Consider the following 25187-nt stretch of genomic DNA (forward strand, 5'->3'; position numbering starts at 1 on the left):
GTTGTTGTTGTTGTTGTTGTTGTTTTTACACCTTGTTGTGTGACTCTACATCTTTTCACTATACATTGTTGCGATACTTTTTATATTGATGTAAAAATATAACATAGGTGTAAAAAATCAAGGTAAAACAAAAAAAGAAACTCAACTCAGTTATGTTTTGCTAGCTTTAAAAATGCATTCTAATAAATCACATATGTTTTATTGATTGATTGATTGATTGATTGATTGGCAGTAAAGCAAAACTAATATTTTTACAGTACTGTTTTAAAATGATGTTATCTAAATGTATTTCTAAGAAAATAATGTTAATTGTGCCATTAGTGCACTGTTATTCACACCACATCAGCAACAACTTAAATAGAAGTAATATAGTAGTCCACTTTTACACAACTTTAAAATGCCACAGAGGAGCGAATGTCTCTGAAATTGTAAACAGAAAGTTTCAATTTACTGCAATTCAAAGAAAATTATGTTGAAGGTTTTTTTTATGTTTATTCACGAATTTACATTTTTAGTTTGCTTGCAAAATGATTCAAAAATTTAAAAAATATGTTTTAAAAATGAATTAATAAAAATTTAATTTCTTAACAAAATAAAACAATTCATAAATGTTCAATTTTAATTAAAAAATATAAGGAGGGGGGGGACATTGTCTATTGAAAGTAAATATTTGCGATGCAGCATGAAGCTCCAGCCTTCACAGCTGGTGCTGAATAGTTTTGGACTCTGCTCAGCCGTCTTTTGTTTCTCTGGATTGTGTCTAAACTTGTATCCTTCTGCCAGTGGAGCTCTCAGAGAGCGAGCGAGACAACATCTCAGAGCCAGATGTTTCTCTCCTTCTTTGCTGCTCAGCGACATGTCTTCATTCAGGGTGTGTAGACCCTGCTCGGGTTTAAGAGAAATGGAGGCATTACCAGAGTGTCAGTCAGCACCTTTCTGCCCTGGGGAGAGCCACAATACACACACGCGCACACACACACACACACACACACAAGTTACTTATGGGTAACTACAGTGTTGCAGCCCTGTTTTATGGAAAGACTTGGTTCCCTTCTCGTTTATTGACTTTGACTTGTGGGTTAAGTGAGAAAATATAGTCCATCATAACCACATGTAAAATCTCGCTGCTACTGTTACTTGTTTTTGCAGATTTACAGATCACATTGGGGTTGTTACTGTAGTTCAGTACAGTAATTCAAAAAGCCCTTAGTGTTAAAGCCTTGTTACTTAACAGGTATCAGCTGATTCTGTCATTTCACTTAGAAAAATTTGGGCGTTTGTTGATGAAAATGTCAATACATAGGACCACTTCATGCAGCAGAGTAACAATCAGAGCAGCTGGGTTTGGAAGGACATTTTTGTGTCTTTGAAAGTTGTTGAAAGAGGCAAGACTTTCTGGGACATTTTTATCTTGTGTAATAAAACCAAAATAAAACCAACAATCGAGGAAAAAACACATGAACATGATTGAACTGTAGTCAAATTTACAGATAGGAAGTAAAAGACAGTTCAAAGGAAATTTTGTTTTTAGCTGGGCCTATGGACAGATCATTTTGCCTGAGGTGGTAGGAAATTAAAAAGTCTTTTATAAGTTATGACAGGGACAATTTTTCGCACAATTAAAATCCGAGTAAAAATAAGCTGTATCCTATCCCACTTGCAACAAAATCTCTGGAGAGAACGATACTGGCGATGAGTTTTCCTGTTCCAAATGATTTCCTGTTGCTGGAAACATTTCTAAAATCTTAAAAAGGCTTTTAAAATCCTTTTAATTCCATTTAACTCATAGAGACATTACCTGCACCATGGCACTGTTGAAGTCTTTTCTTTTATGAGATAGCAGACTCCACCGTCCATAAATACATCAGTAACTAGCCCCAGCACGATTTAGTGCACAACCCTCAAAAGCGAGCTGCTGAGTGATTCAGACGCAAGTCCACACTGATATCTGGTGTCTACTGTCTTTATGTTTTTACGAGTTCTCTGTCCTCGCCTCTACTCCGCTCCTTTGCTACAGAAGCCAAAGCAACAAAGCTCTCAGACGTCCGCTTTCCTGGTACGGTTCACCACAACCTGTCCATCCAGGGTCGCCTTACCCATTTACCGCGTGGGAGCGGATACCGAGTTGAGCTCACAGAGACCCATTCAAAGCCTTGCATATGAAACCTCTTCCTCTGCAGTGATACCTTACACTTCATCTGCATATTCACATATTCAGAACTCAGGGCTGGCTTCCTGTCTATACGAGATAGAGGGAACACAGGGCATAGTCAGAGCTGATGTGTTTTCATTAGTTATCAAAGGGTTTTTGACATTGCATTTTAACATTGCATTTTGGAAACCAAACAAGAAACGGCAGCAAAGTGTTCCTCACAAAGCTCCTGAGAGTAGGCAGACACCAGCGGTGAGATTTGCATATCTTGGCATGAATCTGACTTATATAAAAGAAATTCAGTCACAACAAAAAGGCTGATAATTCTAAGCAATTGCCACCTTAACTGCCATTTGAGGAATTCAGCTGAGACGTGCCCATCACATAGTCGTCATGGATCATCTCTCAGTCCGACAGCAGGTATCAACAGACGCACACACGTAGAAATGAGAGATGCTATTGTGTCTGTGACACAATCTTCTAGTGCGGTTAGACTTGTAAGCAAACAACAACATACCACAGTGACACTCCTGGTCCTCTGCCAGCAGAGCCCTGGCAGCCGATACTCTCAGCTAATCGTGGTCTCATTGAAGGTGATGGGTTTTTAGTTTTTGTCTGTTCCTGCATGCACGTAGAAAATGTCTGCAGCCGCTGGAATATAAATCAGTGCATACATTCACAGTATGTTCAAACAGTTGACATGGACAGCCACTGACAAAATCCGTCCTTTTGTTCATGTACTTTCCTTGGGATCGCTGTCTGAGTAATGACAGTGATGTGTTCTTTAAATGTCTAGATAAAACAGGCATTTTGGTCTGCTTTCTTGGAGAGTAATGAAGTCATGATCACAATTAAATGGAAGAGCTTTGGACTAAATTAACCCATACTTATCTAACTACTTGGAGGAATATTAGTCCTTACTGCAGGAATAAAAAAAAATATTTCAAGGCATTTTCCCTACATTTATGAAAGGCCTTAAGCCAGAGCTGAGTGCAAAGTCTCCTCAAGGTAGATAGCAAGGTAACAAATTAGCATGTGCTAACAGGATGCACAATGCTGACAGTCTACTACTAATTGGAAATTATAATATAAAGTAAAAAAAAAACATGATTAGACTTTACAATTGTATTTAACTCTCAGTTCTAATGATTGAATTAAATTAGAGGAAATTATAAATAATTAAAATGAATACATTTTCATTAAAGTGTAGTTGTCAGGATTGCAGATCTTTACTGTTATTGCTTTAAGTCTGCCGTGTCTATACTAGTTCTTATTATGGACAACATATAATTAATTAAAGAGACTGTGATTAGGGATTGAGCTAATACTGATGTTTAAAATAACAGTATGACCAATAGCCAATGCTGATTTGAACTTTAAAGTAGCTAAATACTTTTAAGATGTGTTTCAGCACTGCTGATATGATAATGAGACTAACAGCTTCTAAAATCACTACATTTAAGCCTTATTTTTAGCCTAAGTCTGAAACTTCACCCTGCTGGTCTTGCGTGAATATGATTATTTTCTCGAGCAGACATCTGGGTAGCCAGAGGTTGCACTTGTGGTTTAGCCAGGTTGCTGGTGGATCGTGAGATAGTTCGGGTCAGGAGACCTTGTTCCTACAGTGCATGTGCTTCTGTGGGCTGATCAGGATTTATTCTTCAGCCACTGTCTTCTTCTCATATCAGCACACTGTGTAAGCCACACAAACCACTTTACTAAAGTTTGAAGTCAGTACAAAGTTTTTATAACTTGGTTTCAAACAATGTATTCCACAAGCTTTTTCCCCTTCGGGGATTGGATTGCATTGTTTAGCTTTTCTTTCCTGGAAATATTCCTGTCACATGTTTCTTTGACATTATCTTCCAATCCTTATCCCACCACGACGGAAAGTAAAAGGAAAGCCATTCTGCTGCCCCGCGTAGCAGAAAAAGCCTTTCCATTGATATCGAAAACTTCCAGCAGAGCACTTCCCCTTCCCGAAAACCCTTCCCTGCCACAGGCCTCCTTCAAAGACAGGCCACTCCGCAATGATCCGACCCGGCATGCCGACCCCTGCTCCGATGTTCCCGCCCTGGTGAGAGAGGCGGGTGGAGCTGGGTTGGACTTGAACCCAGGCAATTGTCTTCTGCTAACCTTTCTCTTTATGTGTATACGTGACTTTGTGTGGTTTGTCTAGATTTTTGTGTGCGCACGTGGATCTGTAAAAGTGTGAGTCATGACTTTCTTCTGATGACATGTTGATGTATTCAGGATCAGGTGACATGCACAGATATAACACTGAGAGCCACAAAGATGGAAACAAGTTTTTTTCTTGGTAATAGTACATGACTAGTATTAGGGTCAGTGGCTTTGGTAAAAAAAAAAAAAAAAAACCCACTCATGTTAGTCTCACATGAATGTCAGACAAATAAGATAAAATACAATTAATCATTGTTAATCAATGACATGTTTTTTTTACTCACCAATGAATGGCAGTGCGTGCCAAAAATAAGTGTGGGGCCACCCTTTGGCATTGTTTTGGCTGGTTGTGCACCTTTGTGTGGCCAGTGTGTCTGGACCAGCCAGGTTCAAGTGTATGATTATGTATATGTCGATACCGGGCCTCAGAGGTTCCAAGATAGTACAGAGGAAGAGGAGGAGTTCTGGAAAACTCGGTGATTGCTTTAATTCCTGTTTTAACTTCTTTTACTGTTACACCAAAGTTAGTTCAGAGCTTTTTCTCTGAGTGGCGACACCTACCTTTAAGGAGAATACTGCAGCCTGTTTGTACACTTCAAACGTCAGTTGCCAGGATTGTGGTGATATCATGTGACCATAAATAGACCGTTATACTCCTAAAAACTTCACTGAGACTTCACTGAGGCCTCCCCAGATAACGACCTTATCGAGTTGAGGGTTTAACCTTAAAAAACGTTGTGTATTGGTCTCTTTGGTTGCAGTTAAGAAGAAGCTAAACTTGATAATGAAGGATGGTGGACACAGTTCAAGAGAATCCAGCAAAATGTAGTAAGCCAACTGGGTGGCCACAACTTAGCGCACATTGACCTCATTGGTCATGCTCATTACCTCAAAATTGTCCATCCATTAAAATCTTTGGAGTCAACATCATTGCACTTCTCTCAGGCCAGTGTCAAACTCTTCAGCTATTCGGAGCCATTTTAATAGAGATAGATAGCAGAGATTAAATTCCTATCAAGGCCCAGGCTCTGCAGCACGTACTCCCATTAAGCACGGCATGATACCTCTTCCCAGTAAGGACTGCCTTAAGTGCCATCATCTCAAGATGGATGACCAGTACAAATGTGTGTGTTTGTCTGTGTGTGTTAATAAGTGTTTGCTTAATTGTATTATTTGTTGAAGCACTCAGCTAATATCTGTAAGCCTAATTTTTATAGATATTTTAGTGTAATTTGTGATTATAATTCACCATAGCTCTGTGTGTGTGTGTGTGTGTGTGTGTGTGTGTGTGTGTGTGTGTGTGTGTGTGTCAGGGTTTTGATTGATTATCTTTGCTTCCCTTAACTGAACTGCATTCAAACAGAACAGAGTGGACTTGGCTTGCGCTCATATAAAAATATGAGCATGTGTGCTGATTTATATACTTGAATCTGAGCCAGTTATTTCTTAATACAAGTATAATAGTTTAAGAGACTTTACTTAACAGTGTGGCAGTGTAGTGTAATGCCCCCTTCCTTTGTGTCCACCTCTGTACTCTTTCCCTTTTCTGTATCTGAAGAACACAAAGGTACCCAGCTGAAGAAAAATAAAATGAGCAGGTACTGTGCGGGAGGAAAGAGACAGGAATGGGGGGAGCTGGTGAAAGACATGGAGGGAGGCGTTGAGATAAGAAAGTGCTAATGTCTCTAATACGCTCCAGATGAAAGCCGTTGGTGTGACGGAGTTGGGAAAGGCTGGCCACTCCTCCTCACACCATCTTTGAGGAGTGTCCTGATGTGTAGAGGCTAGATGTCACCATAGAAATGGAGACAAAAACACTCACATGGTTACAAATGTGCGCCACTGTGACGTCGTGTGTGTGTGTGTGTGTGTGTGTGTGTGTGTGTGTGTGTGTGGAATTTCGTTTACCCATCCCTGTTCTTCTTTGGTTTAGCAGTGTGCCAGCACAGTGAAGGCCCTGCAGGTTTTAGTGACATCACTGATGTCATCACCGTATCGCTCTCAACACATTGATGCATAAGGAAGATGTCTTACTTGAAGAAATTGATTTCATAATTGGAAAAATCCGGTGGAAAAAGTTTGATGTTGATATTATTTTGTTGTTAGTACCAAGTGGGCTAGTAATCAAGCCTGAGCCCAGTGAGATCCACACGTTGGCATAGTTTTAATGCTAAATTAATTCTTCTTCTAATATGATTTTTTTTTTTTAGGCATTTTGACTTTTTATTGAATAGTAACAACCTGGACTGCTGCTTTTGGGCTACGGAGCATGTGGTCGCCTGCTCACCCACTGAGCTAAACTGCCAAATGAATTCATTTTTAATTTTTTAAATTTTCTTTAATTAAGTAGCAATCGATTGGACTGAGATCTGGGGAATTTAAATGCAAAGTCAACACCTCAAACTCGTTGTTCCTTGCTTTTGTTTTGGCTTTGTGGCAGAACACATTATCCTACTGAAAGAGGCTACAGGCGTAAGGGAGTACCATTTTTATGAAAGGGTGCACATGGTGTGCAACAATGCGGTACGTGTCAAAGTAACATCTACATGGATGGCGAGACCCAAAGTTTCCCAGCAGAACATTTGCTCAAAGCATCACACTGCCACCACCAGCTTGCCTTCTTTCCATAGTGCATCCTGGTGACAGGTGTTTCCCAGGTAAGTGAGAGATATGAACCCGGCCATCCATGTGATTTAAAAGAAAAGGCCATTTTCTGCCATTGCTCAGTGGTCCTGATGCTATCGCAAAGAGATAATCCCTGTTATTCACGTCACCTGTTAGTGGTCATTAAGGCAGGGCAATATGGTCAAAAGTATTTATCACAATATATATTTGAAAATTTGCGATAATGATATAACTGACGATATAATTGACAAAATACTTTACAGCTCCACAAATTTATTAGTTGTTGTACTCCAACAAGTGCTTCTGCTTCAAATGATGAAATAGCTTTGTCGTGTTTCCTCCCTTCGCCACGACGGCCCGCTTGCATGTTCTACAAAAAACTTTGCTTTGGTGTGAATCTGATGGGCGAAAACCAAACCAGTTCCACACCAGTGAAATTGCACTATTTTTACAAACCAATTCTGGTTCATCTGTTTCATTCAACGATCCGCTTTCGCCCTTCTCATTCTCCTTCGCTTTTTTTCGCCATGTGCCTATGAAAACAAAGGCACTGCACATGCGTGTTTTACCCATATTCTATCGCAATATTTCATTTTCTTATCATTGCCTAACATAGTACCGTGAAAGGTATAGAATGGCCCAGCCCTAGTGGTCGTAATGAGATTCGTCATCAGTGTAAAGCACAGAAGCTATGAGAAAAATCAAATCCTTTGTTTTGTTTTGGATGTGCAGTTGAGTCTTCATTTTTCTGAGAGATGTAGTTAAAGTTCAATAGTAAAAATACAGCATCTTATCCTAATGTCTTGGCAGTCAGTCTTTTTTTTTATTCTTCTTCTTAATAATACACTTGATGCTGCTTTAGTGAAAATGAATAGACCTGCCCAAGAAACTGACTTCCTTCAGGAGAAATTATTTTTCAAAAAGTGCATAGTTACTCAGTTACTTGTATCCAAGGTGTCTGTAAACATGCTAATTGTTTCCAGCCTTCCTGTGTTTAATCTCCTTAGTCATACATTAGTGCTCATCTCAAGTGCCAATAAAACCTGACAGGACAACATACAGCTCGTAGAACTCTCTCAAGTGTCACTTTGAGTGAGTCTGCTAGGCAGACAAGAAGTTATTTATAACCAGTAGGCACCATGTAATGCTGGGGTCCTGCTTTTTTTCTTCTTTCCTGTCTCTGTGACACAATCACACACACACGCGCACACACATGCACACAGGAACACACACACGCAGCTGTTGTGCTGCTTCTGTCCAGGGGGCCCTGGGTGGGCCAGGATAGACTGACTGGGGTTTGAGGTGGGGCAGGACTGTAGAGGGACAGAATGAGAGAGAGGGGAGGTTGTTAAAACCGGGCGTAATGTGGAATGAGAATCTGGGCTCCATTTTGGTCACATGGCACTGTGACAGCTACCACGGGCCGCCAAAGTGTGTTGGCCTACATTATTGTGGCCAGCTGTGGAGTGTATTTATGGGAATGTGCCGTTATGGTGGCGATTGCATTCAAATTGATGTGCGAGTGTGTGTCTGTGTGTGCAACCAAGAGAGGTAGCACCTGCAGGGTGGGGGCGGGGGTGCTCCCCAAACTTCACTTCTGTTTCAGGATCATGCAGGCAACACCAGGGAAGAAGTGTGTGTCTACGTGTCTTCCTCTCTTTACAAGGATAGCATTCATCATGCTAGTGGTGCAGAATGGGCGGGGGTGGCTGGGGGTGGTGCCATGTGTAAGTGGGGTCTATGAGAGGGGTAAAGGAGGATTGAGGGGGGATGAAGAGGGGTGAAAAGGGAGAGTAGTTGCAGAAGAATGTGCCGATTTGTCAAGTCTTACTTCCCGCCACCCCTGCTTTCTCTAATCAGAGAAGATGCTGGGTGCTGATTACAGCCAAATGGAGCAGCCCCAGCAGCTTGATCAGTGGAGGGGATAGTTCGAGGGGGATACAGGACTGGGAAATGGTGGAGGGTGAAGGTGTAAAGAGGATCAGTTTGGTCCTGACAGGGGGTCTCATGTGTGGGAGGTCCTTCCATGCCTCTCTTCTGACCGCTCACTTTGAAGTTATCTTCTCTTGGCCAGCTGATAAAAAAGTGTGAGGAGTAACAGAGAGAGGGGGAGGGAGGAGAGGTGTTATGTGTTATTTAGGATATTGTTGTGATTCAGTGGTTTTCAGCTGTCTTACTTGGAATATGTGTAATACAAGTAGATATATAACAGAAGTACATGTGTAATGGTTTGACTGCCTTCAAACACTTGTGATCAGTCATTTATCTCCAGTTATGGAAGATGCTAGAAATCCATCACAAATTAATCCAAAAAAGATCCACAATTATAATCAAATGTAGGGAAAAACCCTTTTCTCTAAAGAAGTCTTAATTTTAAACTTTATATCTCAAATCTAGTAAAAGTATCCCTGTAAATACTATACAATTTCAATTAGGTTTTGTCTGAAAACAGTGTGCAACACCCAACTGCAGCTCAGCCACTAATATATTCTTCACATAGCAAAATAAAAAGTAAGTTGTAAAATGCAGTTTTATAATTGCATGTAATTACATTTGCCCATGGCAACTGGGATAGACTCCAGCCCCCTGGATAAACAGAAAAAAATGGATAAATGAATACCTACATTTAGAGCAGAGAAAGCTACAGTAGTGCTCATGCATCTGGCACAAAACAAGGCCCGAAAGGGGAGGGGTGAGGATAGGTAAATTTGAGTTCGGAAAAGTTAGGAAAAATGTAGTTGAAGTGAATCAATACAATACATCTTCATGTAACAGGGGGCTATAAACAAGTCACAAAACGTGTTATAGTTTAGTTATTAGCTAGTGTTTATTGGTGAGTTAGTAGAAAATATGGTTATTTGTAATTTTATTACAAATATGCAATGATTTGTTTGAACCGCCTGTCTGTGTGGAGTTTCCATGTTTTCTGTGATGAATGTAGTTTTAGTGTTATTTGACAAAAACTGTAGTTAGAGCGCAAAAGAAACTAATGTTTACACAGAACTACATTGTCCTGTGGAAAAAATACACCACACGATTCAGGAGTTTGTAGAACTTCTTTTTTTTTTCTCCATGACTTTATCAGTCTGCCATGTCTACACAGCACTGTTTAACTTTATTAAGGTTTGGATGGACCTTTTTTGATGCACAGCTCCCTTAAGGTTGCATGACACCATCTCAGTTGAGTTGAGGTCTTTACGTTGAGTTGGGATTGTTTTGCATTAGCCGATTTCAATCAAACCACGCTCTCAAACAGACGGCCGGACATTTAGCTCTAGAATAGTTTGGTATACAATACAGAGGAGTTCAATGACAAGGCCAAATCATCACTGCCTCCGTCACTGTGTTTCACAGGTGGTATTTGCATTTATGTCATGTGTTTGGTTTTCACCAAATGTGGTGCTTTGAATAGTGGCTGAACATCTCCACTTTGGCCTTGTGTCCAGCAAACATCATTCCAGAAGTCCTGTGTTTTGTTCATGTGCAACTTGAGGCTTTTCTCCTGGCAACCCTTCCAAATATCCCATTCAGTCCCCGTTCAGTCTTTTAGTAATTTTACTGTCATCAACTTTAACATTTAAGATCTAGAGACCTGTAGAGTTTGAGATGTAGCTCTTCTGGGGGTTTTTTCAGCTTTCCTGAGTATTGCATGGTCTGACTTTGAGTGAGTTTAGAGTGAAGATTATATAGCATACACCTGTATGCTATATACATGCTTATACAGAGGCGCAAAGAGAAAGCTATTTTAACAGCTGTTATTAATGTATATCTTTTGCTGCAATCCCCCAAAGACACTGAAGATCAGTTTGGAGCTCCAGAACTTTCCAGAGCAATAATATTGCATGGAAAGAGTTGGTATATGGATTTAAACCATGAAACAATTTCTCCGTCACCTTCAATTTCCTCACCATGTCTCAGTGTACATTATCACTAAATGGTGGATTGGTGTTGTTGCTCACTTAGGCCAGGAACTTTTCAAACCCAGTGTTGTCAGTGCAGTAGCCTGGTGTTCACTTATTCCCTCCCCCCCACCCAGTCGATTCATTTTCTGTAGTTGGTGTATAGATATGATCTTACACCTGCAGTATCTTCTAGTGAAATCCTCAGCAAAAATTTGTCACTTATGACAAAATGGTTTCGACCTGTGTATTCTTGTGTCGGTGCGTCGTGATTACTCCACAAAGCCCCGCAGGCATGACCGTGGTAAGGTCTGTTGCCATGTTTACGAGCATGTTTATGTTTGCAAGGTAGGAGTGACTGATTAGTGGTACATGTCTGCAGGGCAGATCACGATATTCGGGGAAAAGTAGAATGAAGTGCGTTTTATCATTGCTTGTACATGTACTCTTATCCAATGCTAAAAGAATGGGGTATGTAAATACACCTGTCTGAATACTTGTATTCAAATAGCAGCTAATTTGATGCCAGTATCACCGGCATCACTCTTGTTACCATTTCACAGACAGCCAAGGTGGAACTGGAACTTCGTGGCTCTATTCCAGAACTTTCAAACCGTTCTGTTGACAGCAAAGCCATCGAAGGCCAACCCTGAGTGTTCAACCCTAACTGAATGTGGGTGCGAAAAGAGAACCAAGAAATCTTGTCTAAAGCTGTATGACTGGACGGTAGCCAAAAATTTAGGTTGGTGTAGTGCCCAAACTAGATGAACTGAGGGGCTGTAAGATCTAGTATAAGCTTTAAAAAAAGAGGGAAGTAAAGGATCATTTTGCATTGACTGTCGTGGAATTCTACTCCAAAGCCCCCCAAAAACAATATATATAGCAGCAAATGAGGGTATTAGGTCCACTTGAAGTTACGTTTTATCCTATGGACATTTTTAGGTTGGTTACATGATTGAATCAACTAGTTAATACTTTTCTAAATAAGACACTCAGTATACTTCTGGAATGATGTTTGCTGGACACAAGGCCAAAGTGGAGATGTTCAGCCACAATTCAAAGCACCACATAACTCATGCTTTGTCCTTATCATAGTATCATGGTGACGATGAATCGATCGATGTGTCCTTCTTTTGATAAAGCACTGTGCAGCATCGTAAAAGGCCATCTGATGCATTCTTGCCAGTGTTACTACAGTAGTTATGTAACATGCAGGGAAAATTTTGGTTACGTGTTTCTTGTCTTGGCAGTGTGTGAAAACTAGCTTAATAAAACCATAAGCTGATTGCTCTGGTGTCGATACCCTTCAGATTTCGAGTATTTTAATGCCGGCGGAAGGCCGGAGTGAACGTGGCCACCACCTGTTCGCAACAATATCTTCCAAACAAAACGATGCAGAGAGAAAGGGGAGCGAGAGAGAGGCAGATGGGAGTGCCACGAGGCAGACTGGGACTTTCCAGACTCGTCTGCATAAATCCTGAATTTGACAGTCAATCGTCAACTCTGAGTCTACCTGCCCTGACACACGCTGTCACAGCACGTATCTGTCCACACGTGCTCTAGCCACCCTCCCACATCTCCATCTGTCTCTTTCACATCCACCTGATCTGTGTACTTGTATTTGTTCATTGCCATAGCTGCAGCAACAATTGCACCAACTCAATAGAAGACGCCTGTAATTAGACAGAAAAATGCAGAGATTGAGATATGATCATAATGATGAGTGAACATCAGTGGGGTGGGGGATTAGTGGGTAAATGCATGTCGTGCCATGTACGGTTACCTGATTTGAAAAATTAATATGAACATTGCTTTTTCTTTAAAGTACTTACAATTATGTCTTAAGTACTCGTAAAGTAGATCAACACTTCAGTGCTACGCCTCATGTTCTATAAAAGAAGGACCTGAGTAAATGAGGTATAAAATCTATTTTGAGAGCATGCTCGTGCAATTCATTCTCCACATGAAAGGAAGCTGTCATAAAACATAAAACAAGTTTCACCAACCCTTTTCTTTCCATCTTTACTGGACGACCGTGCCATTTTCAACCTGATGAACGCTCTTTATCACCAGCTACAAATGAAACAAGTTATGCTCTTCATCTTGTGATACTGCTACTTTAGAGCAGCTGTCATGCAGAGTTGTTTTTGGAGTGCGTTCCTTTTTTCCCCAGAAGCTTGATACTAATTTAGGAGTTCAGGGACTTCACCTGTATATTAGTCACAGACTGGTTTTCGAGAGAAAAATGCTCACCCCCCCCCCCATAGTTTACAAGTGCTGTGTGTTTGCCTGCTGGTTTTGGTTGTAAGGAACGACTTTTTCTCTGAAGATGAATGGTCTCCATGCCTGGTTTGTAAAATAGTGAGCGTTTGCAAACGAATTAGCTGTCTTTGCAGGTATGGAAGTAACATTTGAGCTTTTATACTGAAAAATATTGAAATACTGCTAAATGTAAAGCAGTATTTGGGGTGGCTGCAGCTCAGGAGGTAGAGCAGGTCATCTACTAATCGAAAGGTTGGTGGTTCGTCTGTATGCCAAATATCCTTGAGCAAGATGCTAAACCCCAAGTTGCTCTCTAATGTTTCCATCAGAGAGTGAATGTTAGAAAGAAAGCACTTAGGCATAGAAAAAAGTGGTTGCATAAATGAGGCGTGCTGTGAGTGCTCAGGTAGAATAGAAAAGCACTGTATAACAACCAGTCCATTTAATATGGAGATGTCACTATAAAATTAGATGTCGATTTCAGTTTTGCAGTTTTGTATTAAATTACGTCACTTTTTAAAAATGTTTTCTATTCTGTCTTCGATTCCCTCCTAACGTTTCTTAAAAAAAAACCATGTGTAAACAACGTGAAGCATACAAACTATGCTTTTTTTTTTTTTTTTTTTTTTTTTTTTTAGCAGCTCATGCTGAACCAAGGCCCTATTAATATGCACAGTATTTGTATTTCCTTCAGGTGCACTTAGATCAAAGCTTTCAGCTTGTCTGTGTGTCTAAATTAAGTCTTAAACCCGTAAATGTTGGTCACAAGGGAATTCTTGGCATGAAGTAGATATGTTTGTCTGTACTGTGCTATTTGAGGATTACTAACATTCTCATGTTTGCAAGCGGTGAGCACGTTACTTTTGGAGGTTTCCATAACAGGTTCTCGTACCTGTAGTTTTACCTGATCGTTGATCATCTTCCTGAGAGAAAACAGCAGAGCAAAGAGCGAACACGTTCCAGCCTGATGATGCAATGCCATGCATCCGCGCCTTTGTCTCTTGCTGTTCACTTTGTGTATCTTACTCTCCCGGCATTTTTCACCTCTATTGTGTCTACGTTTTGGGGAAAGGCGAATTGGCACAGAGAAAGGGGGGAAAAAAATAGCACTTTTGTTTTTCTAGCAGGTGTGTGTGTTTATACACAGACAGAGTCACACAAAAAGACAGGACTAGAGGTGGAGGCGTTTCTCTCAAGTTTTATCACAACACATGATGTGGGCTCTGTTTGGAGAGCGTTTGGGGCCGCATACAGCAACAGTAGCTTAGGCTACCGTCACAAGATTACGCAATCATGGAAAACTGTGCAGTAATTTCAAATAATTTTATGATACAACAACACCACTTCAGTGCTGTCTGAATGACAACTGAACAATTTATTGTGAAGATTAGTGTTGGTTTTTTCACCATCATTATCATAAATTTCTGGAGTTTTGACCAGAAGTAGTGATTTATATCTCCAACACTTTGATGCTTTTTTTTCCCCCCACGATTTTGTTCCACTGCAGTTCTTCATCTGTCATGCTTTCTTCTCTTTACACACGATGTCACAACCCTAGTTTTGCTTGGTTCATAGAAAGTTTCAATATTGCTGTATTTATTTCTAAGGATGTAAGCATTACATCTTTAAGTTCCAATGGTGATAATGAAATAAACAATCAAATGAAATGGTAATGAAACTGCTAAGAGCTGAAACAAACTGCTCAAGAGAAGCTAGACTTTGACTCCTGCCTTTACTCATCCATGTCATGAGGTGTCTTTGAAGCCAATTTGATCATTGGACAAATGCTGCTGTTTAAACAGTAGGCAGGGCGAGTACTTTTTGTTATATAGGTGTATTTGTGCAGACATTTGCGCTATAAAAAGAGTGACCGGACTGTAGCAGTCAGGGATCGAACCAACCTTCTGACTACTAGATGACCTGCTTTGCATCCTGAGCCATAGCCACTGTTTAAATATTTAATCTACCTAGCACTATGTGGGAGTAAAATACATGTCATGCTTCTCCAGAGAGTTTCTTATCCTGTGGATGAACTCCAACTCTGCTGTCTTGGACTGCATTGGGCTCAGCGGCCTCACTGAGCTTAGTGCAGAAGCACATGAATCAGTTTTTTACCGATTCCACGGTTGCAGGTTCAGGTTAAAGTGGATCTTCACATTAGGTGAAGAATTACTTTCAGCAGCAGTCCAAGATGGTGCAACTGGAGTATGTTCGACTGCACTTCCTCTATGGAGAAGCAGCTGAATGATATCAAACAGCCTGGTCTGTAATCCAGCTAATAATGGGGAAAAAGGTAGAGGGGGACTGAGACTGGCCTATAAGAATGAGGGGACTGTTTACATGTAAAATGATTGTGGATGGAGGGAAACAATTGCTAAAATTAGCCACCAGCTATTATTATAAACACTGAGAGGAAGAAGCACTCCATCAAGACTTTGTGTTTCCGTGCAAAAGGATGTTTCTATGGAGGTAGTGGCTTTGTAAAGCTGATGATGGTAGTTTAAAGCACTGTAATTGATCTGTTTGTCAGAACATGGGTCTCCAGGTCTCTCTCTCTCTCCCTCTCCCTCTTCCTCTCCCTCTGCTGGAGGGAATTTAGCCTGTTTGTCTTTGCTCTGTTAACACACGACTGCTCTAATTTCAGTTGGCCTGTAATGTGATGAGTAAAGGTGTAATTGATTGTGGTTTCTCTCCACAAACCCCCACCCATATTTATCACCATGTACACACACATACGCACGCACGCACACGCACACACACGCACACACACACACACTTTCTCTCTCTACTGTTTCTCCTTCTTTCCACTCATGCTTCATACCGGCCTCTCCTTCTCTCTGTTCTCTCCACCTCCAAGGCATCGCAGTGATTTTCTTTATTTGGTTGTTTGCAGTTAGATGTATCACACTGTCAGCGTGTGAGAATGCTGTCCACTCATTGTGACTTTCACTTATTTTTACTGTTGTCTCTGGAATATAGTATATTTGTGTTTCCTCCAGATAATCCGGCTTCCAAAGATATGATATGAGGTTAATTGGTGATTCTAAAGTGATCATGGAGGTGAGGTAAATGAAGTCTTTAAAGTATACAGACTATAGTGCTGCATCAGTGTATGGTTAAAATGTAAGTTATGGTTAAAGCACTTTTGAGTGAACAAAGCCTTGTTTAAATGCCAGTATATTACATTACTTGCATTATGGTAGAAAAGCTGCCATTTGTTAAGTCACAAAGAAGTGGATTATTGAATATAGACAAAGTTGGTAACACGCATCTAGCCTAGTTTATGCTAAGGGCCAATCAAAGCTCTGTAAGTTTGTGATTGCTTGCATGATGAACATGCCAGCACAGATCACCCACCCAAACACATTATGTGTGAATCTCCCCATGTCCTACATTTTATTTAAATACACACACAGAAACAACAACATCACCATCACCACCACTACTACTACTGCTGTTACTGCTACTACTACTTCTTCTTATAGTTAGGCCTGGATCAGGTGACTCTGAACCTGATATAATTATCCAGGTGATGTCAAATTGGTTTGGTCTTTAGTGTGGTTTGCTTTTTTAAAAATTTTATTCTACTGTACTAATAATGAACAATGTTGTGATGATATAAAACTACTAACATTTCAAATCTATATTCTCCATGTGTGTAAAAAATTAAGTAAATGATACAAAGTTATTGATTTTTTTTTTTTTTTAATTGTTGAGTGATGGATGTGTTCCTGGAGTTGTAAATGGACAATGGAACTTTACATGCTTCCTCCACTGTTGTATGTATGTATGTATGTATATAAGGCCTTGCAGGTATGCAGAAAGGCCATGGCTGAATAAATGTAGCTCATATATATAAATACATATACATATACATCTGTCAAGACACACGCCAACACTCTGTTATACGTGAGTGCGCACACACCTACACGTCTGGAGTCACATTCCCGAGTCTGAAGCACGCATTTCAACAAACCTTGTATGAGCAGGAAAGAAATGAAACCACCAAATACTGCAAATATATCCTGGACAGTTAGAAGCTTTTTAAACGGGATATTTGCTTGGCTGTGGACCCCCAATGCTGACAGGGCCTGGCTCGCTTCCCAGAAAGAACAATATCTGCCAGGTCGACTGAGGGGCCCAGAAGCAACCCCCTACCCCCACCCCCCACAGAACACACGAACACACACACATATAGCAATGTACACAAACGTCTGGCCTTTAAAGCATCAGCGCTCAGGCTGTGCCTTACATAATGACAGAGAATGGAGGCATTAGGGCAATTTGTTTGATTTAAGCTGTCAAGGCATCCTGGACCCTGCCCCTCTCAGCTGGTTTTGATACAAGGTTGTGTGTGTGTGTGTGTGTGTGTGTGTGTGTGTGTGTGTGTGTGTGTGTGCGCACACGCACTCACCACAACCTTGCACACAAAGTAGGTCTTAGAAAATATGGCTTACAAGGTCGAAGTAGTGTGAGCAGGTACTTCTCTATGGTGTGCACGTTAACATCATTTACCCTTTTGCATTTTTATTCCTTTTGTTGTGCTTAAGTTTTTATTTTTGTGTGTTTGTGTAGTCTCCAAGGTGGAGGGGAAGCCCCGTAAAAGTGTCTTGATATCTTCTTGGATTTGCTCCCGATTCATATTTTCAGTATATTTATCTGTCTCGTCATTATGATTGTCCAGATTTACAAAGAAAGCCCCTCTATTGCTCTTCATAAAGTTTACTCTTTCTCTGCACTAAAGCAGCTCTACTGGGAGCTTTGCATATCCAAATCTGAATCTGAACACAGAACGTCCTTTCAGTTCCAAGTCTCACTATTCAGCAGCCATCATAAAGTGCCTCTGGGCACTTATTTGGAAGCAACCCCCAAAAGGTTGATTCTGTTCATCTGGACGTCACTCATCCAAGTGATTTCTTCAGTCTCACCTGACTGCAGGTTTCCCCAATCTTATAAACAGTACATTTGCACAATGGCTGAAACTAGCACCACTGAATGAACAATGGGCTGTGAGGTCAGTTCCTTAATCATTAATATGTAAATTGTCATGACTATTGATCAGCAACCACTGATCAATGGCCATAAGTACCACTGACAGAGAGTTGGGGAATGGCTGCAATCACAGCTTTGCAGATGGTGAAAGATGTACCCTTAGGCCCCCTCTTCGATTCAGAGATGGTCTTTGCCTTTTTCATGTAAATGGCCTCCTTGACTCTGCGCTCAAACCAGCGTTCCTCCCTGTCCAGGATGTGTACATCCTCATCCTTGAAAGAGTGGCCTGTAAGTGTAAATAGACTTTGCCTGATAGAATTTCATTTCATTTTAGTTGTCATTGGGACATAAAAATTGTATGCATGGAATCACCAATCTGATCTTATGAAAAGTGCTTAAAATGTTTCAAAACTTTTTCCCTCTTAAACCTTATGTCTCATATAGATGTTTTTTCTTATAATGTCCCTGTCTTTTTGTGCTCTTTTATGCTACTGTGCAAACTCAGTTCTTTGTTTGTTGCTTCGAGGAGTTGAGCTTTTTTTGTAATTTCTTAAAGGGCTCATAAGTAACACTTTTCCAGGCTTTTAAGTGTCCAATGCTTTGAGCACTGGCTGCTTTTGTTAAATTTGTAGACTGATAAAGGTCAAGCTGTAGTTGGCTACAAAAACACTGCAGTATTTAGTCAAATATTCCTCTGTGCAAAGTGGATATCATACAATGGCTTAAAGTTGTTATGATCATAAAATTCATCTTTTGTTGTCAGTGTCAAAGAGAAAAGTATTGAACTGGACCATCTGACGCTTCAGTTTTTGCTATTATTCTGTCCACTTGATGTCCTTGTCAACGAGGGTAACTGAAAATGTCATTATACAATGTACAGTATGCGTCCTCTCACTTTTTCTTGTAAATGATGTAAATATAACCAAATGCCAGAATGCAAAGTCAAAGCGTGAGTGGAGCGTCACAGGTAATTACACTGAGTTGTGGAGTGTAATTGAACCTGATCAAACCTGCTCACTGCTTGTGTTTCTGTGAGTGTGTCTATATGTAAGTGTGTATGCCCTGTGAGCGGAATAGAGGCCCAGTGTTCCGAGGTCCCGTTTTAAATAAGGGGTCTTTATCCGGCCGTGTGTGCAGCACTGGTGTGAAAGCACTAAAGGGCCAAAGCGTTTCCTCCATACAGACCTGGCTCATGCCACTCACTCCAGGTGTGGTGACCACTAACTGGCACGCTTTTAACCATCACGCTTGATTTGGAGCCTGAGGCCAACCTGGCACAAGCACACACAGTCCAAGCATACACAGTCTCTCTCTCTCTCTCTCTCTCTCTCACTCACTCACACTCACACACACACACACACACACACACACAGAAACATGCATGCGCACAGCCATTTCTAATTTAAACTTAATTTCCCCCCAAGTCTTTGTTAAGTCCCCTGCTTTTGGCTTTTCATATTGGAAACAGGAATTCTGGGAGATGGAGTACAACACTGCATGGGTGTCATGGTGCATGAAGGGTGACCTGTGATATGATGTTGTGTATGTTTATGTCACGGTTTCCTCTTTGGTTTTATACCTGAGTTACAAAAGTATTTCTCTGGTATTTTCTTTTTCAAAGTTTGACCGATTTAAAAAAAAAAAAAAAAAAAAAAAAAAAAAATCTTTCCGGTTATAAATCTAAGGTCACGCTGGCGAAAAATTTAAAAAAAAGACTTGACCCCAAATATTATATCCAAAGTTGACAGCTCCTTTGTACAGTCAACCAAAAATGCAAATCAGTTTCTATTAGAAGCAGTTTTTCCATTAAGTTGCTTTAATGACGTGTCATTTTTCCTTTCTCTTTCTCTCTCTTTTCAAGATCTCCTTTGACTTGGCTGAGTACACAGCTAATGTGGACGGTGTAGGCACGCTGCGCCTCCTGGATGCCATAAAGACATGTGGTCTCACCAACAGTGTCAAGTTCTACCAGGCATCCACCAGTGAGCTGTATGGCAAAGTCCAGGAGATCCCTCAGAAGGAGACCACTCCCTTTTACCCCCGCTCACCTTACGGTAAGACTCATGTGCACATGGACATCCACATTAACACACACAAGGATTTCCTTACTTTCTCTACCTCTCACCATTTGTCAGACACTTGTACTTGGCCTTGTAAGGGCATACAAACAGAGATTACTTGATGCCTCTTCTCCACTTTTTCTTGAACTCTCTCTCTCTCTCTTTCTCTAGGAGTGCGTGTATGCGTGTGCATGTGTGTGAGTGAATGAATAGAGGGGGGCTTCAGTTCTTAGACTGCGTTTGAGCTCTACACACACCCCGAGGCCAGCCGTCTGACTTAGAGTAGCTCTCGTTTTAACAAAGACACCTTTATATCCACAGCACTCAACACTGACTTTCAATGCATGCAACGTACGGACACACACACACACACACACACACACACACACACACACACACACACAGGCCGTATGTGTGTCTTTCATATTCTATGTTGTCTAAATGGTCTCTTCACTGACACTTTCCGCATCTGTCAGCACTCAGTCTGAAGCTGCATGGGAGGTGCATACCATCTCAAGAAGGGCTGCACCTTTATTAATTAGACTCAAGGAAGGGGAGGCGGTGGTCACCATGGTGACCTCCCTTCACCTCCAGTTGTACATCCTGACCTATGGCTTAATCAACAGGCTCCTCCCTTCATTTGCTTTGTTTTTTCTCCTCGTCGTAGGAGAAGGGAGGAGGAAAATGGGGAGAACTTTCTGTACAAGCCTGCTTTTACTCAATCAGCAGGAATCTGCACTTCAAGCTCTTGATTTCAAAATATGATCCATGCGTGTTGTATTCCATGAAATGTAGCTTGTCTTTTAGAGGAGATCAGGTCTCTGTTTATAAGATTCACTCTATATATCTTTTTATTCTGACTTGTTATGCAAATAAAGTGTAGAAAAGTATCCAAAGAATAAAAATGGCTTTATTTTTTCCTGAAGTGATATTTCCTTCCATAAATTTAATTTAAATTGATATAAAATTGATACTGATTATTTTTCCCTCTGCCCTCAGGAGCTGCTAAACTCTATGCCTACTGGATTGTGGTGAACTTCCGAGAGGCCTACAACATGTTTGCTGTCAACGGGATCCTCTTTAACCATGAAAGTCCGAGGAGAGGTAAGTGACAAGCACCACAATCCACCACTACAGTGCAAAAGTTTTGAGCTTTCTTTGTATTTTTTCTCAAAAAGTGGGAAATGGGTCCAGTGTTTTATTAAAATGTGCAGAAGTGTACATGGAATGCAATGAATAAGGTAAAAACAGTTTGTAGCCTTTTGTTCTGTTCTTGCTATAAATATTTATATTAAAACTCTAATTTAACTCACTCGGATGAGTGACGAAACGTTTTTCCCACTCTAAACGCTATGTCCAAATGAACAGGTAAGCTTTAGCTGGATTGGTAATGAGTTTGGGATCATTGTCATGCTGAAAATCTGAAGTTGTTGACAATCAAATGCGTTCATGACTTCCTGCTTTAGATTTCATCAGAGATTTCACATTTGGATTCATCACTCCATCAGACCTGTTGCCACTGATTTTGGGGCTATTTCCTGTGTAATTTTTGGCAAACCTCAGCCTTTTCATGTTTCCGTTCCTTAAGTGTGGCTTCTTCACAGCCACCCTGCTGATAGGTCCTTCTTTTGACCTCCAGCTTCATCAAATTTTTAAGGACACCCTCCACACACTTCAGAGTAATGGCTCTTTAGGATCTCTGTTGGTGGAAAAATACTATTTTATGTCTGTCAGTTTTTCTTTAGATTCAGCTAAAGAAATTGGAATTTGTGTTTTTGTGAAAGGCGACAAAGTGGCTAAAGATACAATTTCAATTTGTTTCTTTGCTAAGTTGTCTGTTATGTGTTTCAAACAAAATAGGACAAGAAAGTCCAACTGAAAAACAAAACATGAAGAAATAACATTTGGCTCAAGACCTTTGCACAATACAGTACCGCATCCCTTGTAGCGTTTTCTGTAAACAATGTTCAGTCCCCAAAAAATATAGTCCTAAAGTAAAGTTGTACTTTCATAGTTTACCTTCTTTAAATTGAAAGAGTCATCTTGAGTTTATATAGAACAGTATTGTAGTAAATGGCTGATTGATTAACAGCAATTGTCACATCAAAAACATGACGTCACTCCTCTTACCTAAGTAAGATGTTGGGCCAACAAAAAGGCAGCAGAACCGATGGTGAGCCATTGTTGGATTGTGTAAAAAGATTGAATTACATGCTCTATATAAAGCCATATTCATTCACCGTGCAGCCAGGTTTCCTAACCACCTGACACATAGTGAGTGGGTTGTAGTTGCATTTTTAATATGTGCTCTGAGCCCTGAGGGTCGCAGGCACTGGTTTAACGCGATTTACACGCCACTGCGACTCCAAATGAATACCACATGACTGCAGCCCCAGCACCATGCCCAGGTCAGCTGCTCAGGTGTTTATGATTTATTCCCTAATGAAGGCCCTGGCCACGACCTCAACCGAGGTCGGGGGTCATCCAGTAAACCCTAATGGGTTACCGCAGATAGATAGGTGTGGGAACTGGTGTAGGTTACAGCCAGTTCAGCAATGATGGCGTGCTCACCACTGGGGTCTTGTAATGGTGAATTAGTTGATATTGTTGAAACTGAAACGGTGTGTTGTGTGAGTAGAAGGAATTGGCTGAATGAGAGCAAGACGGATGGATAAATAGTGCTGAAGAAAAATGTTATTAATGAAGCAAAAAACAAAAAAATTGCCTCTGGCTCAGACCTCTGAAGATAGTTATTCCATGGACATCATTTTAAAATACAAACGGGTGACAAACATAACCATCTGTTAAAGCCTAAAATATGGAGACTTTTGAATTGTGAATTAAAGACATTTATGTGAACATCCTGTGCCGCGTCCTTTCTTACACACATGCATAATAACCTTATAAGGACAAAACTCGGTGCTCTCCTTGTGAACACACTGTGAGCCTTTTTGTTCATGGTCAGCTTCCTCGCCTGCTTCGCTCATTCTGCCTCTATCTTCCCATTCTTTCCACACACACTCCTTTCCCCTGTCCTTCTCCGTCTTGCTTTATCCCATGCCGTTCGCCTCCCTTCCCCACAGTCAGCATTTTCTGCAGCGGGCCACTGGGTTTACTTCTGCCACTTCTATTCTAGTCAAACTTATGGCTGTTGTTGCTCATAAAGCAGGAACGCAGTGCTGTGATGTGGCCAGATGTCCCACGGCTGCCTTGCACAACCCAGTGTGGAGCATGTGTTGGCTGGATCGGCCAGTGTTTACCCAGGCCCCCGGGGCCCGCCGTGACCCCGCCGCTGCCACATTGAGGGGGCGTTTGGCTGTGCACTGTGTCACTCACAGGAGGGCTGCTGTTTGGGGGAAACTGGTGCTTTGAGCTGCAAACCCCCCCCCCCCCCCCCCCCGCCGCCATATTTTATCACTGTCCAAGGGTAAGGCTGTACTGTCAGTCACTGGTGTGAAATACCTAACTGCTAAACTGATTAAATGGGAACTGAGAAAGTAAATGTAGCCAGAATGTAGGGTTCAGGGAATTAACCATAGTGCAAAAGTAACTAGTTCCATTACAGTGTTACCTTTTTGAAGTCAGCTTATCCTGAAGTTGTGCAGCCCACTATATTATTGCATTGCGAGTTCATATTGGTGGCATTCCCTCCACGACATGAGCAATAGGTTTTATGATTTACCTTCAAGCAACAGCTTTACCAAAAGAAGCCAGGCCATTAGTATCACTCCAGAAAAAATAATGCAAATATTTCTACAATCTAATAGCCGTCTTTTCTCTCATCACACTAGGTGACCTTAACATGCTCACTTAAAGTTATACTTTCTGCTGTGAAACTGGGCCAAAGAGTCAGAGGGAGACGGCAATGATGCAGATGTGGCAGGAAATTCTTTTTTCCTTTTACCACAACAAAAGGAACAGCAGAATGTGCTGGCCTGTTTAACATTAATGGACTGGTTGTTTAAAAAAGTATCTAAGTACCTGATGACTTTGTTGCAGAATATCATATTACTCATCACAGAAACAATAATCTGAGCATTGTAAGGCACCGCTTTGTGTCACGCTACAGCTAACACTGCAGTGTGAGGCATTATATAGATGTTTGTACTGTATTATAGTTTCTGGATAAATATAGAAATGACCATCCAGAGAAAGATATAAGAGAAAACTTCTTGACAGTTAGGCTGACAATTAAAACATAAAACCAGCAGATGTTTCAGCTGTCAGGTCCCCCTCCTGTGAAACCAGCTCCAAGTTGAGATTTGAGAAACAGACATTCTCACTGTTTTTAAGATTAGGCTTAAAACTTTTTTGATAAAGCATATAATTTCTTGTGTTTATACTCCACTCTGCACGTAAATCATTGTTATTGTTAATCTCTCTTCCACAGTGTGTCTTTTATTCTGTCTCCTCTCCCAGAGCCTGTTTCTGCTGGAGCTTTCTTCCTGTTAAAAGGGAGTTTTTCCTTCCCGCTGTTGCCAAGTGCTTGTTCATAGGGGGCCGTGTGATTGTTTGGGCTGTCTCTGTATTATTGTAGGGTCTTTACCTTACAATGTGAAATACCTTGACACCACTGCTGTTGTGACTTGCACTATATAAATAAAATGGAACTGAATAAAATCCACTGAAATCAGTGCATGTCAATTAGATTTCCCAGTGATTTTAAAAATTGCACCACAGATCACCAGAGCCAGAGGAATTTTGCATTACTCTCTTGCTTGCAGGCACACCCTTCTGAAAACGTCTGTAGAATTTTATAGAACTGCCTTAACTTGTTAATTCACTCATGGGAGAAAGGGGGGAAAAAAGATTGCTCATTATTTGCATGTAGCTCCTCCTGTTCTTTACAAACATCGTGCATGTCTGAATAAATTTCTCACTAATGAGGTCAAGGATGTCAATTTCACTGGCTCTGACATCACCACTACCCCACCTCGCCTCCCACGCACAGGAAACACGGTGAGGTCATTGTCCCGGATTACTATTGCATCTGTGTGCATTTGTGTTTGAGAAACA

The 25187-nt window shown here is 40.9% G+C and overlaps 1 protein-coding gene across 1 annotated transcript in view; it reads left to right on the forward strand.

Moving 5' to 3' along the window:
* Positions 1-25187, forward strand: part of gmds (GDP-mannose 4,6-dehydratase) — a 185248-nt gene that overhangs the window by 44779 nt on the left and 115282 nt on the right. The window contains exons 5-6 of the mRNA XM_040046261.1: positions 19973-20165; positions 21171-21275. Of these exons, the coding sequence (XP_039902195.1) occupies positions 19973-20165; positions 21171-21275 (298 nt within the window). The remainder of the gene's footprint in view (positions 1-19972; positions 20166-21170; positions 21276-25187) is intronic.

This window comes from Simochromis diagramma, unplaced genomic scaffold (assembly GCF_900408965.1).
Source record: "Simochromis diagramma unplaced genomic scaffold, fSimDia1.1 OVJJ01000553.1, whole genome shotgun sequence".
Classification (NCBI taxonomy): Eukaryota; Metazoa; Chordata; class Actinopteri; order Cichliformes; family Cichlidae; genus Simochromis; species Simochromis diagramma.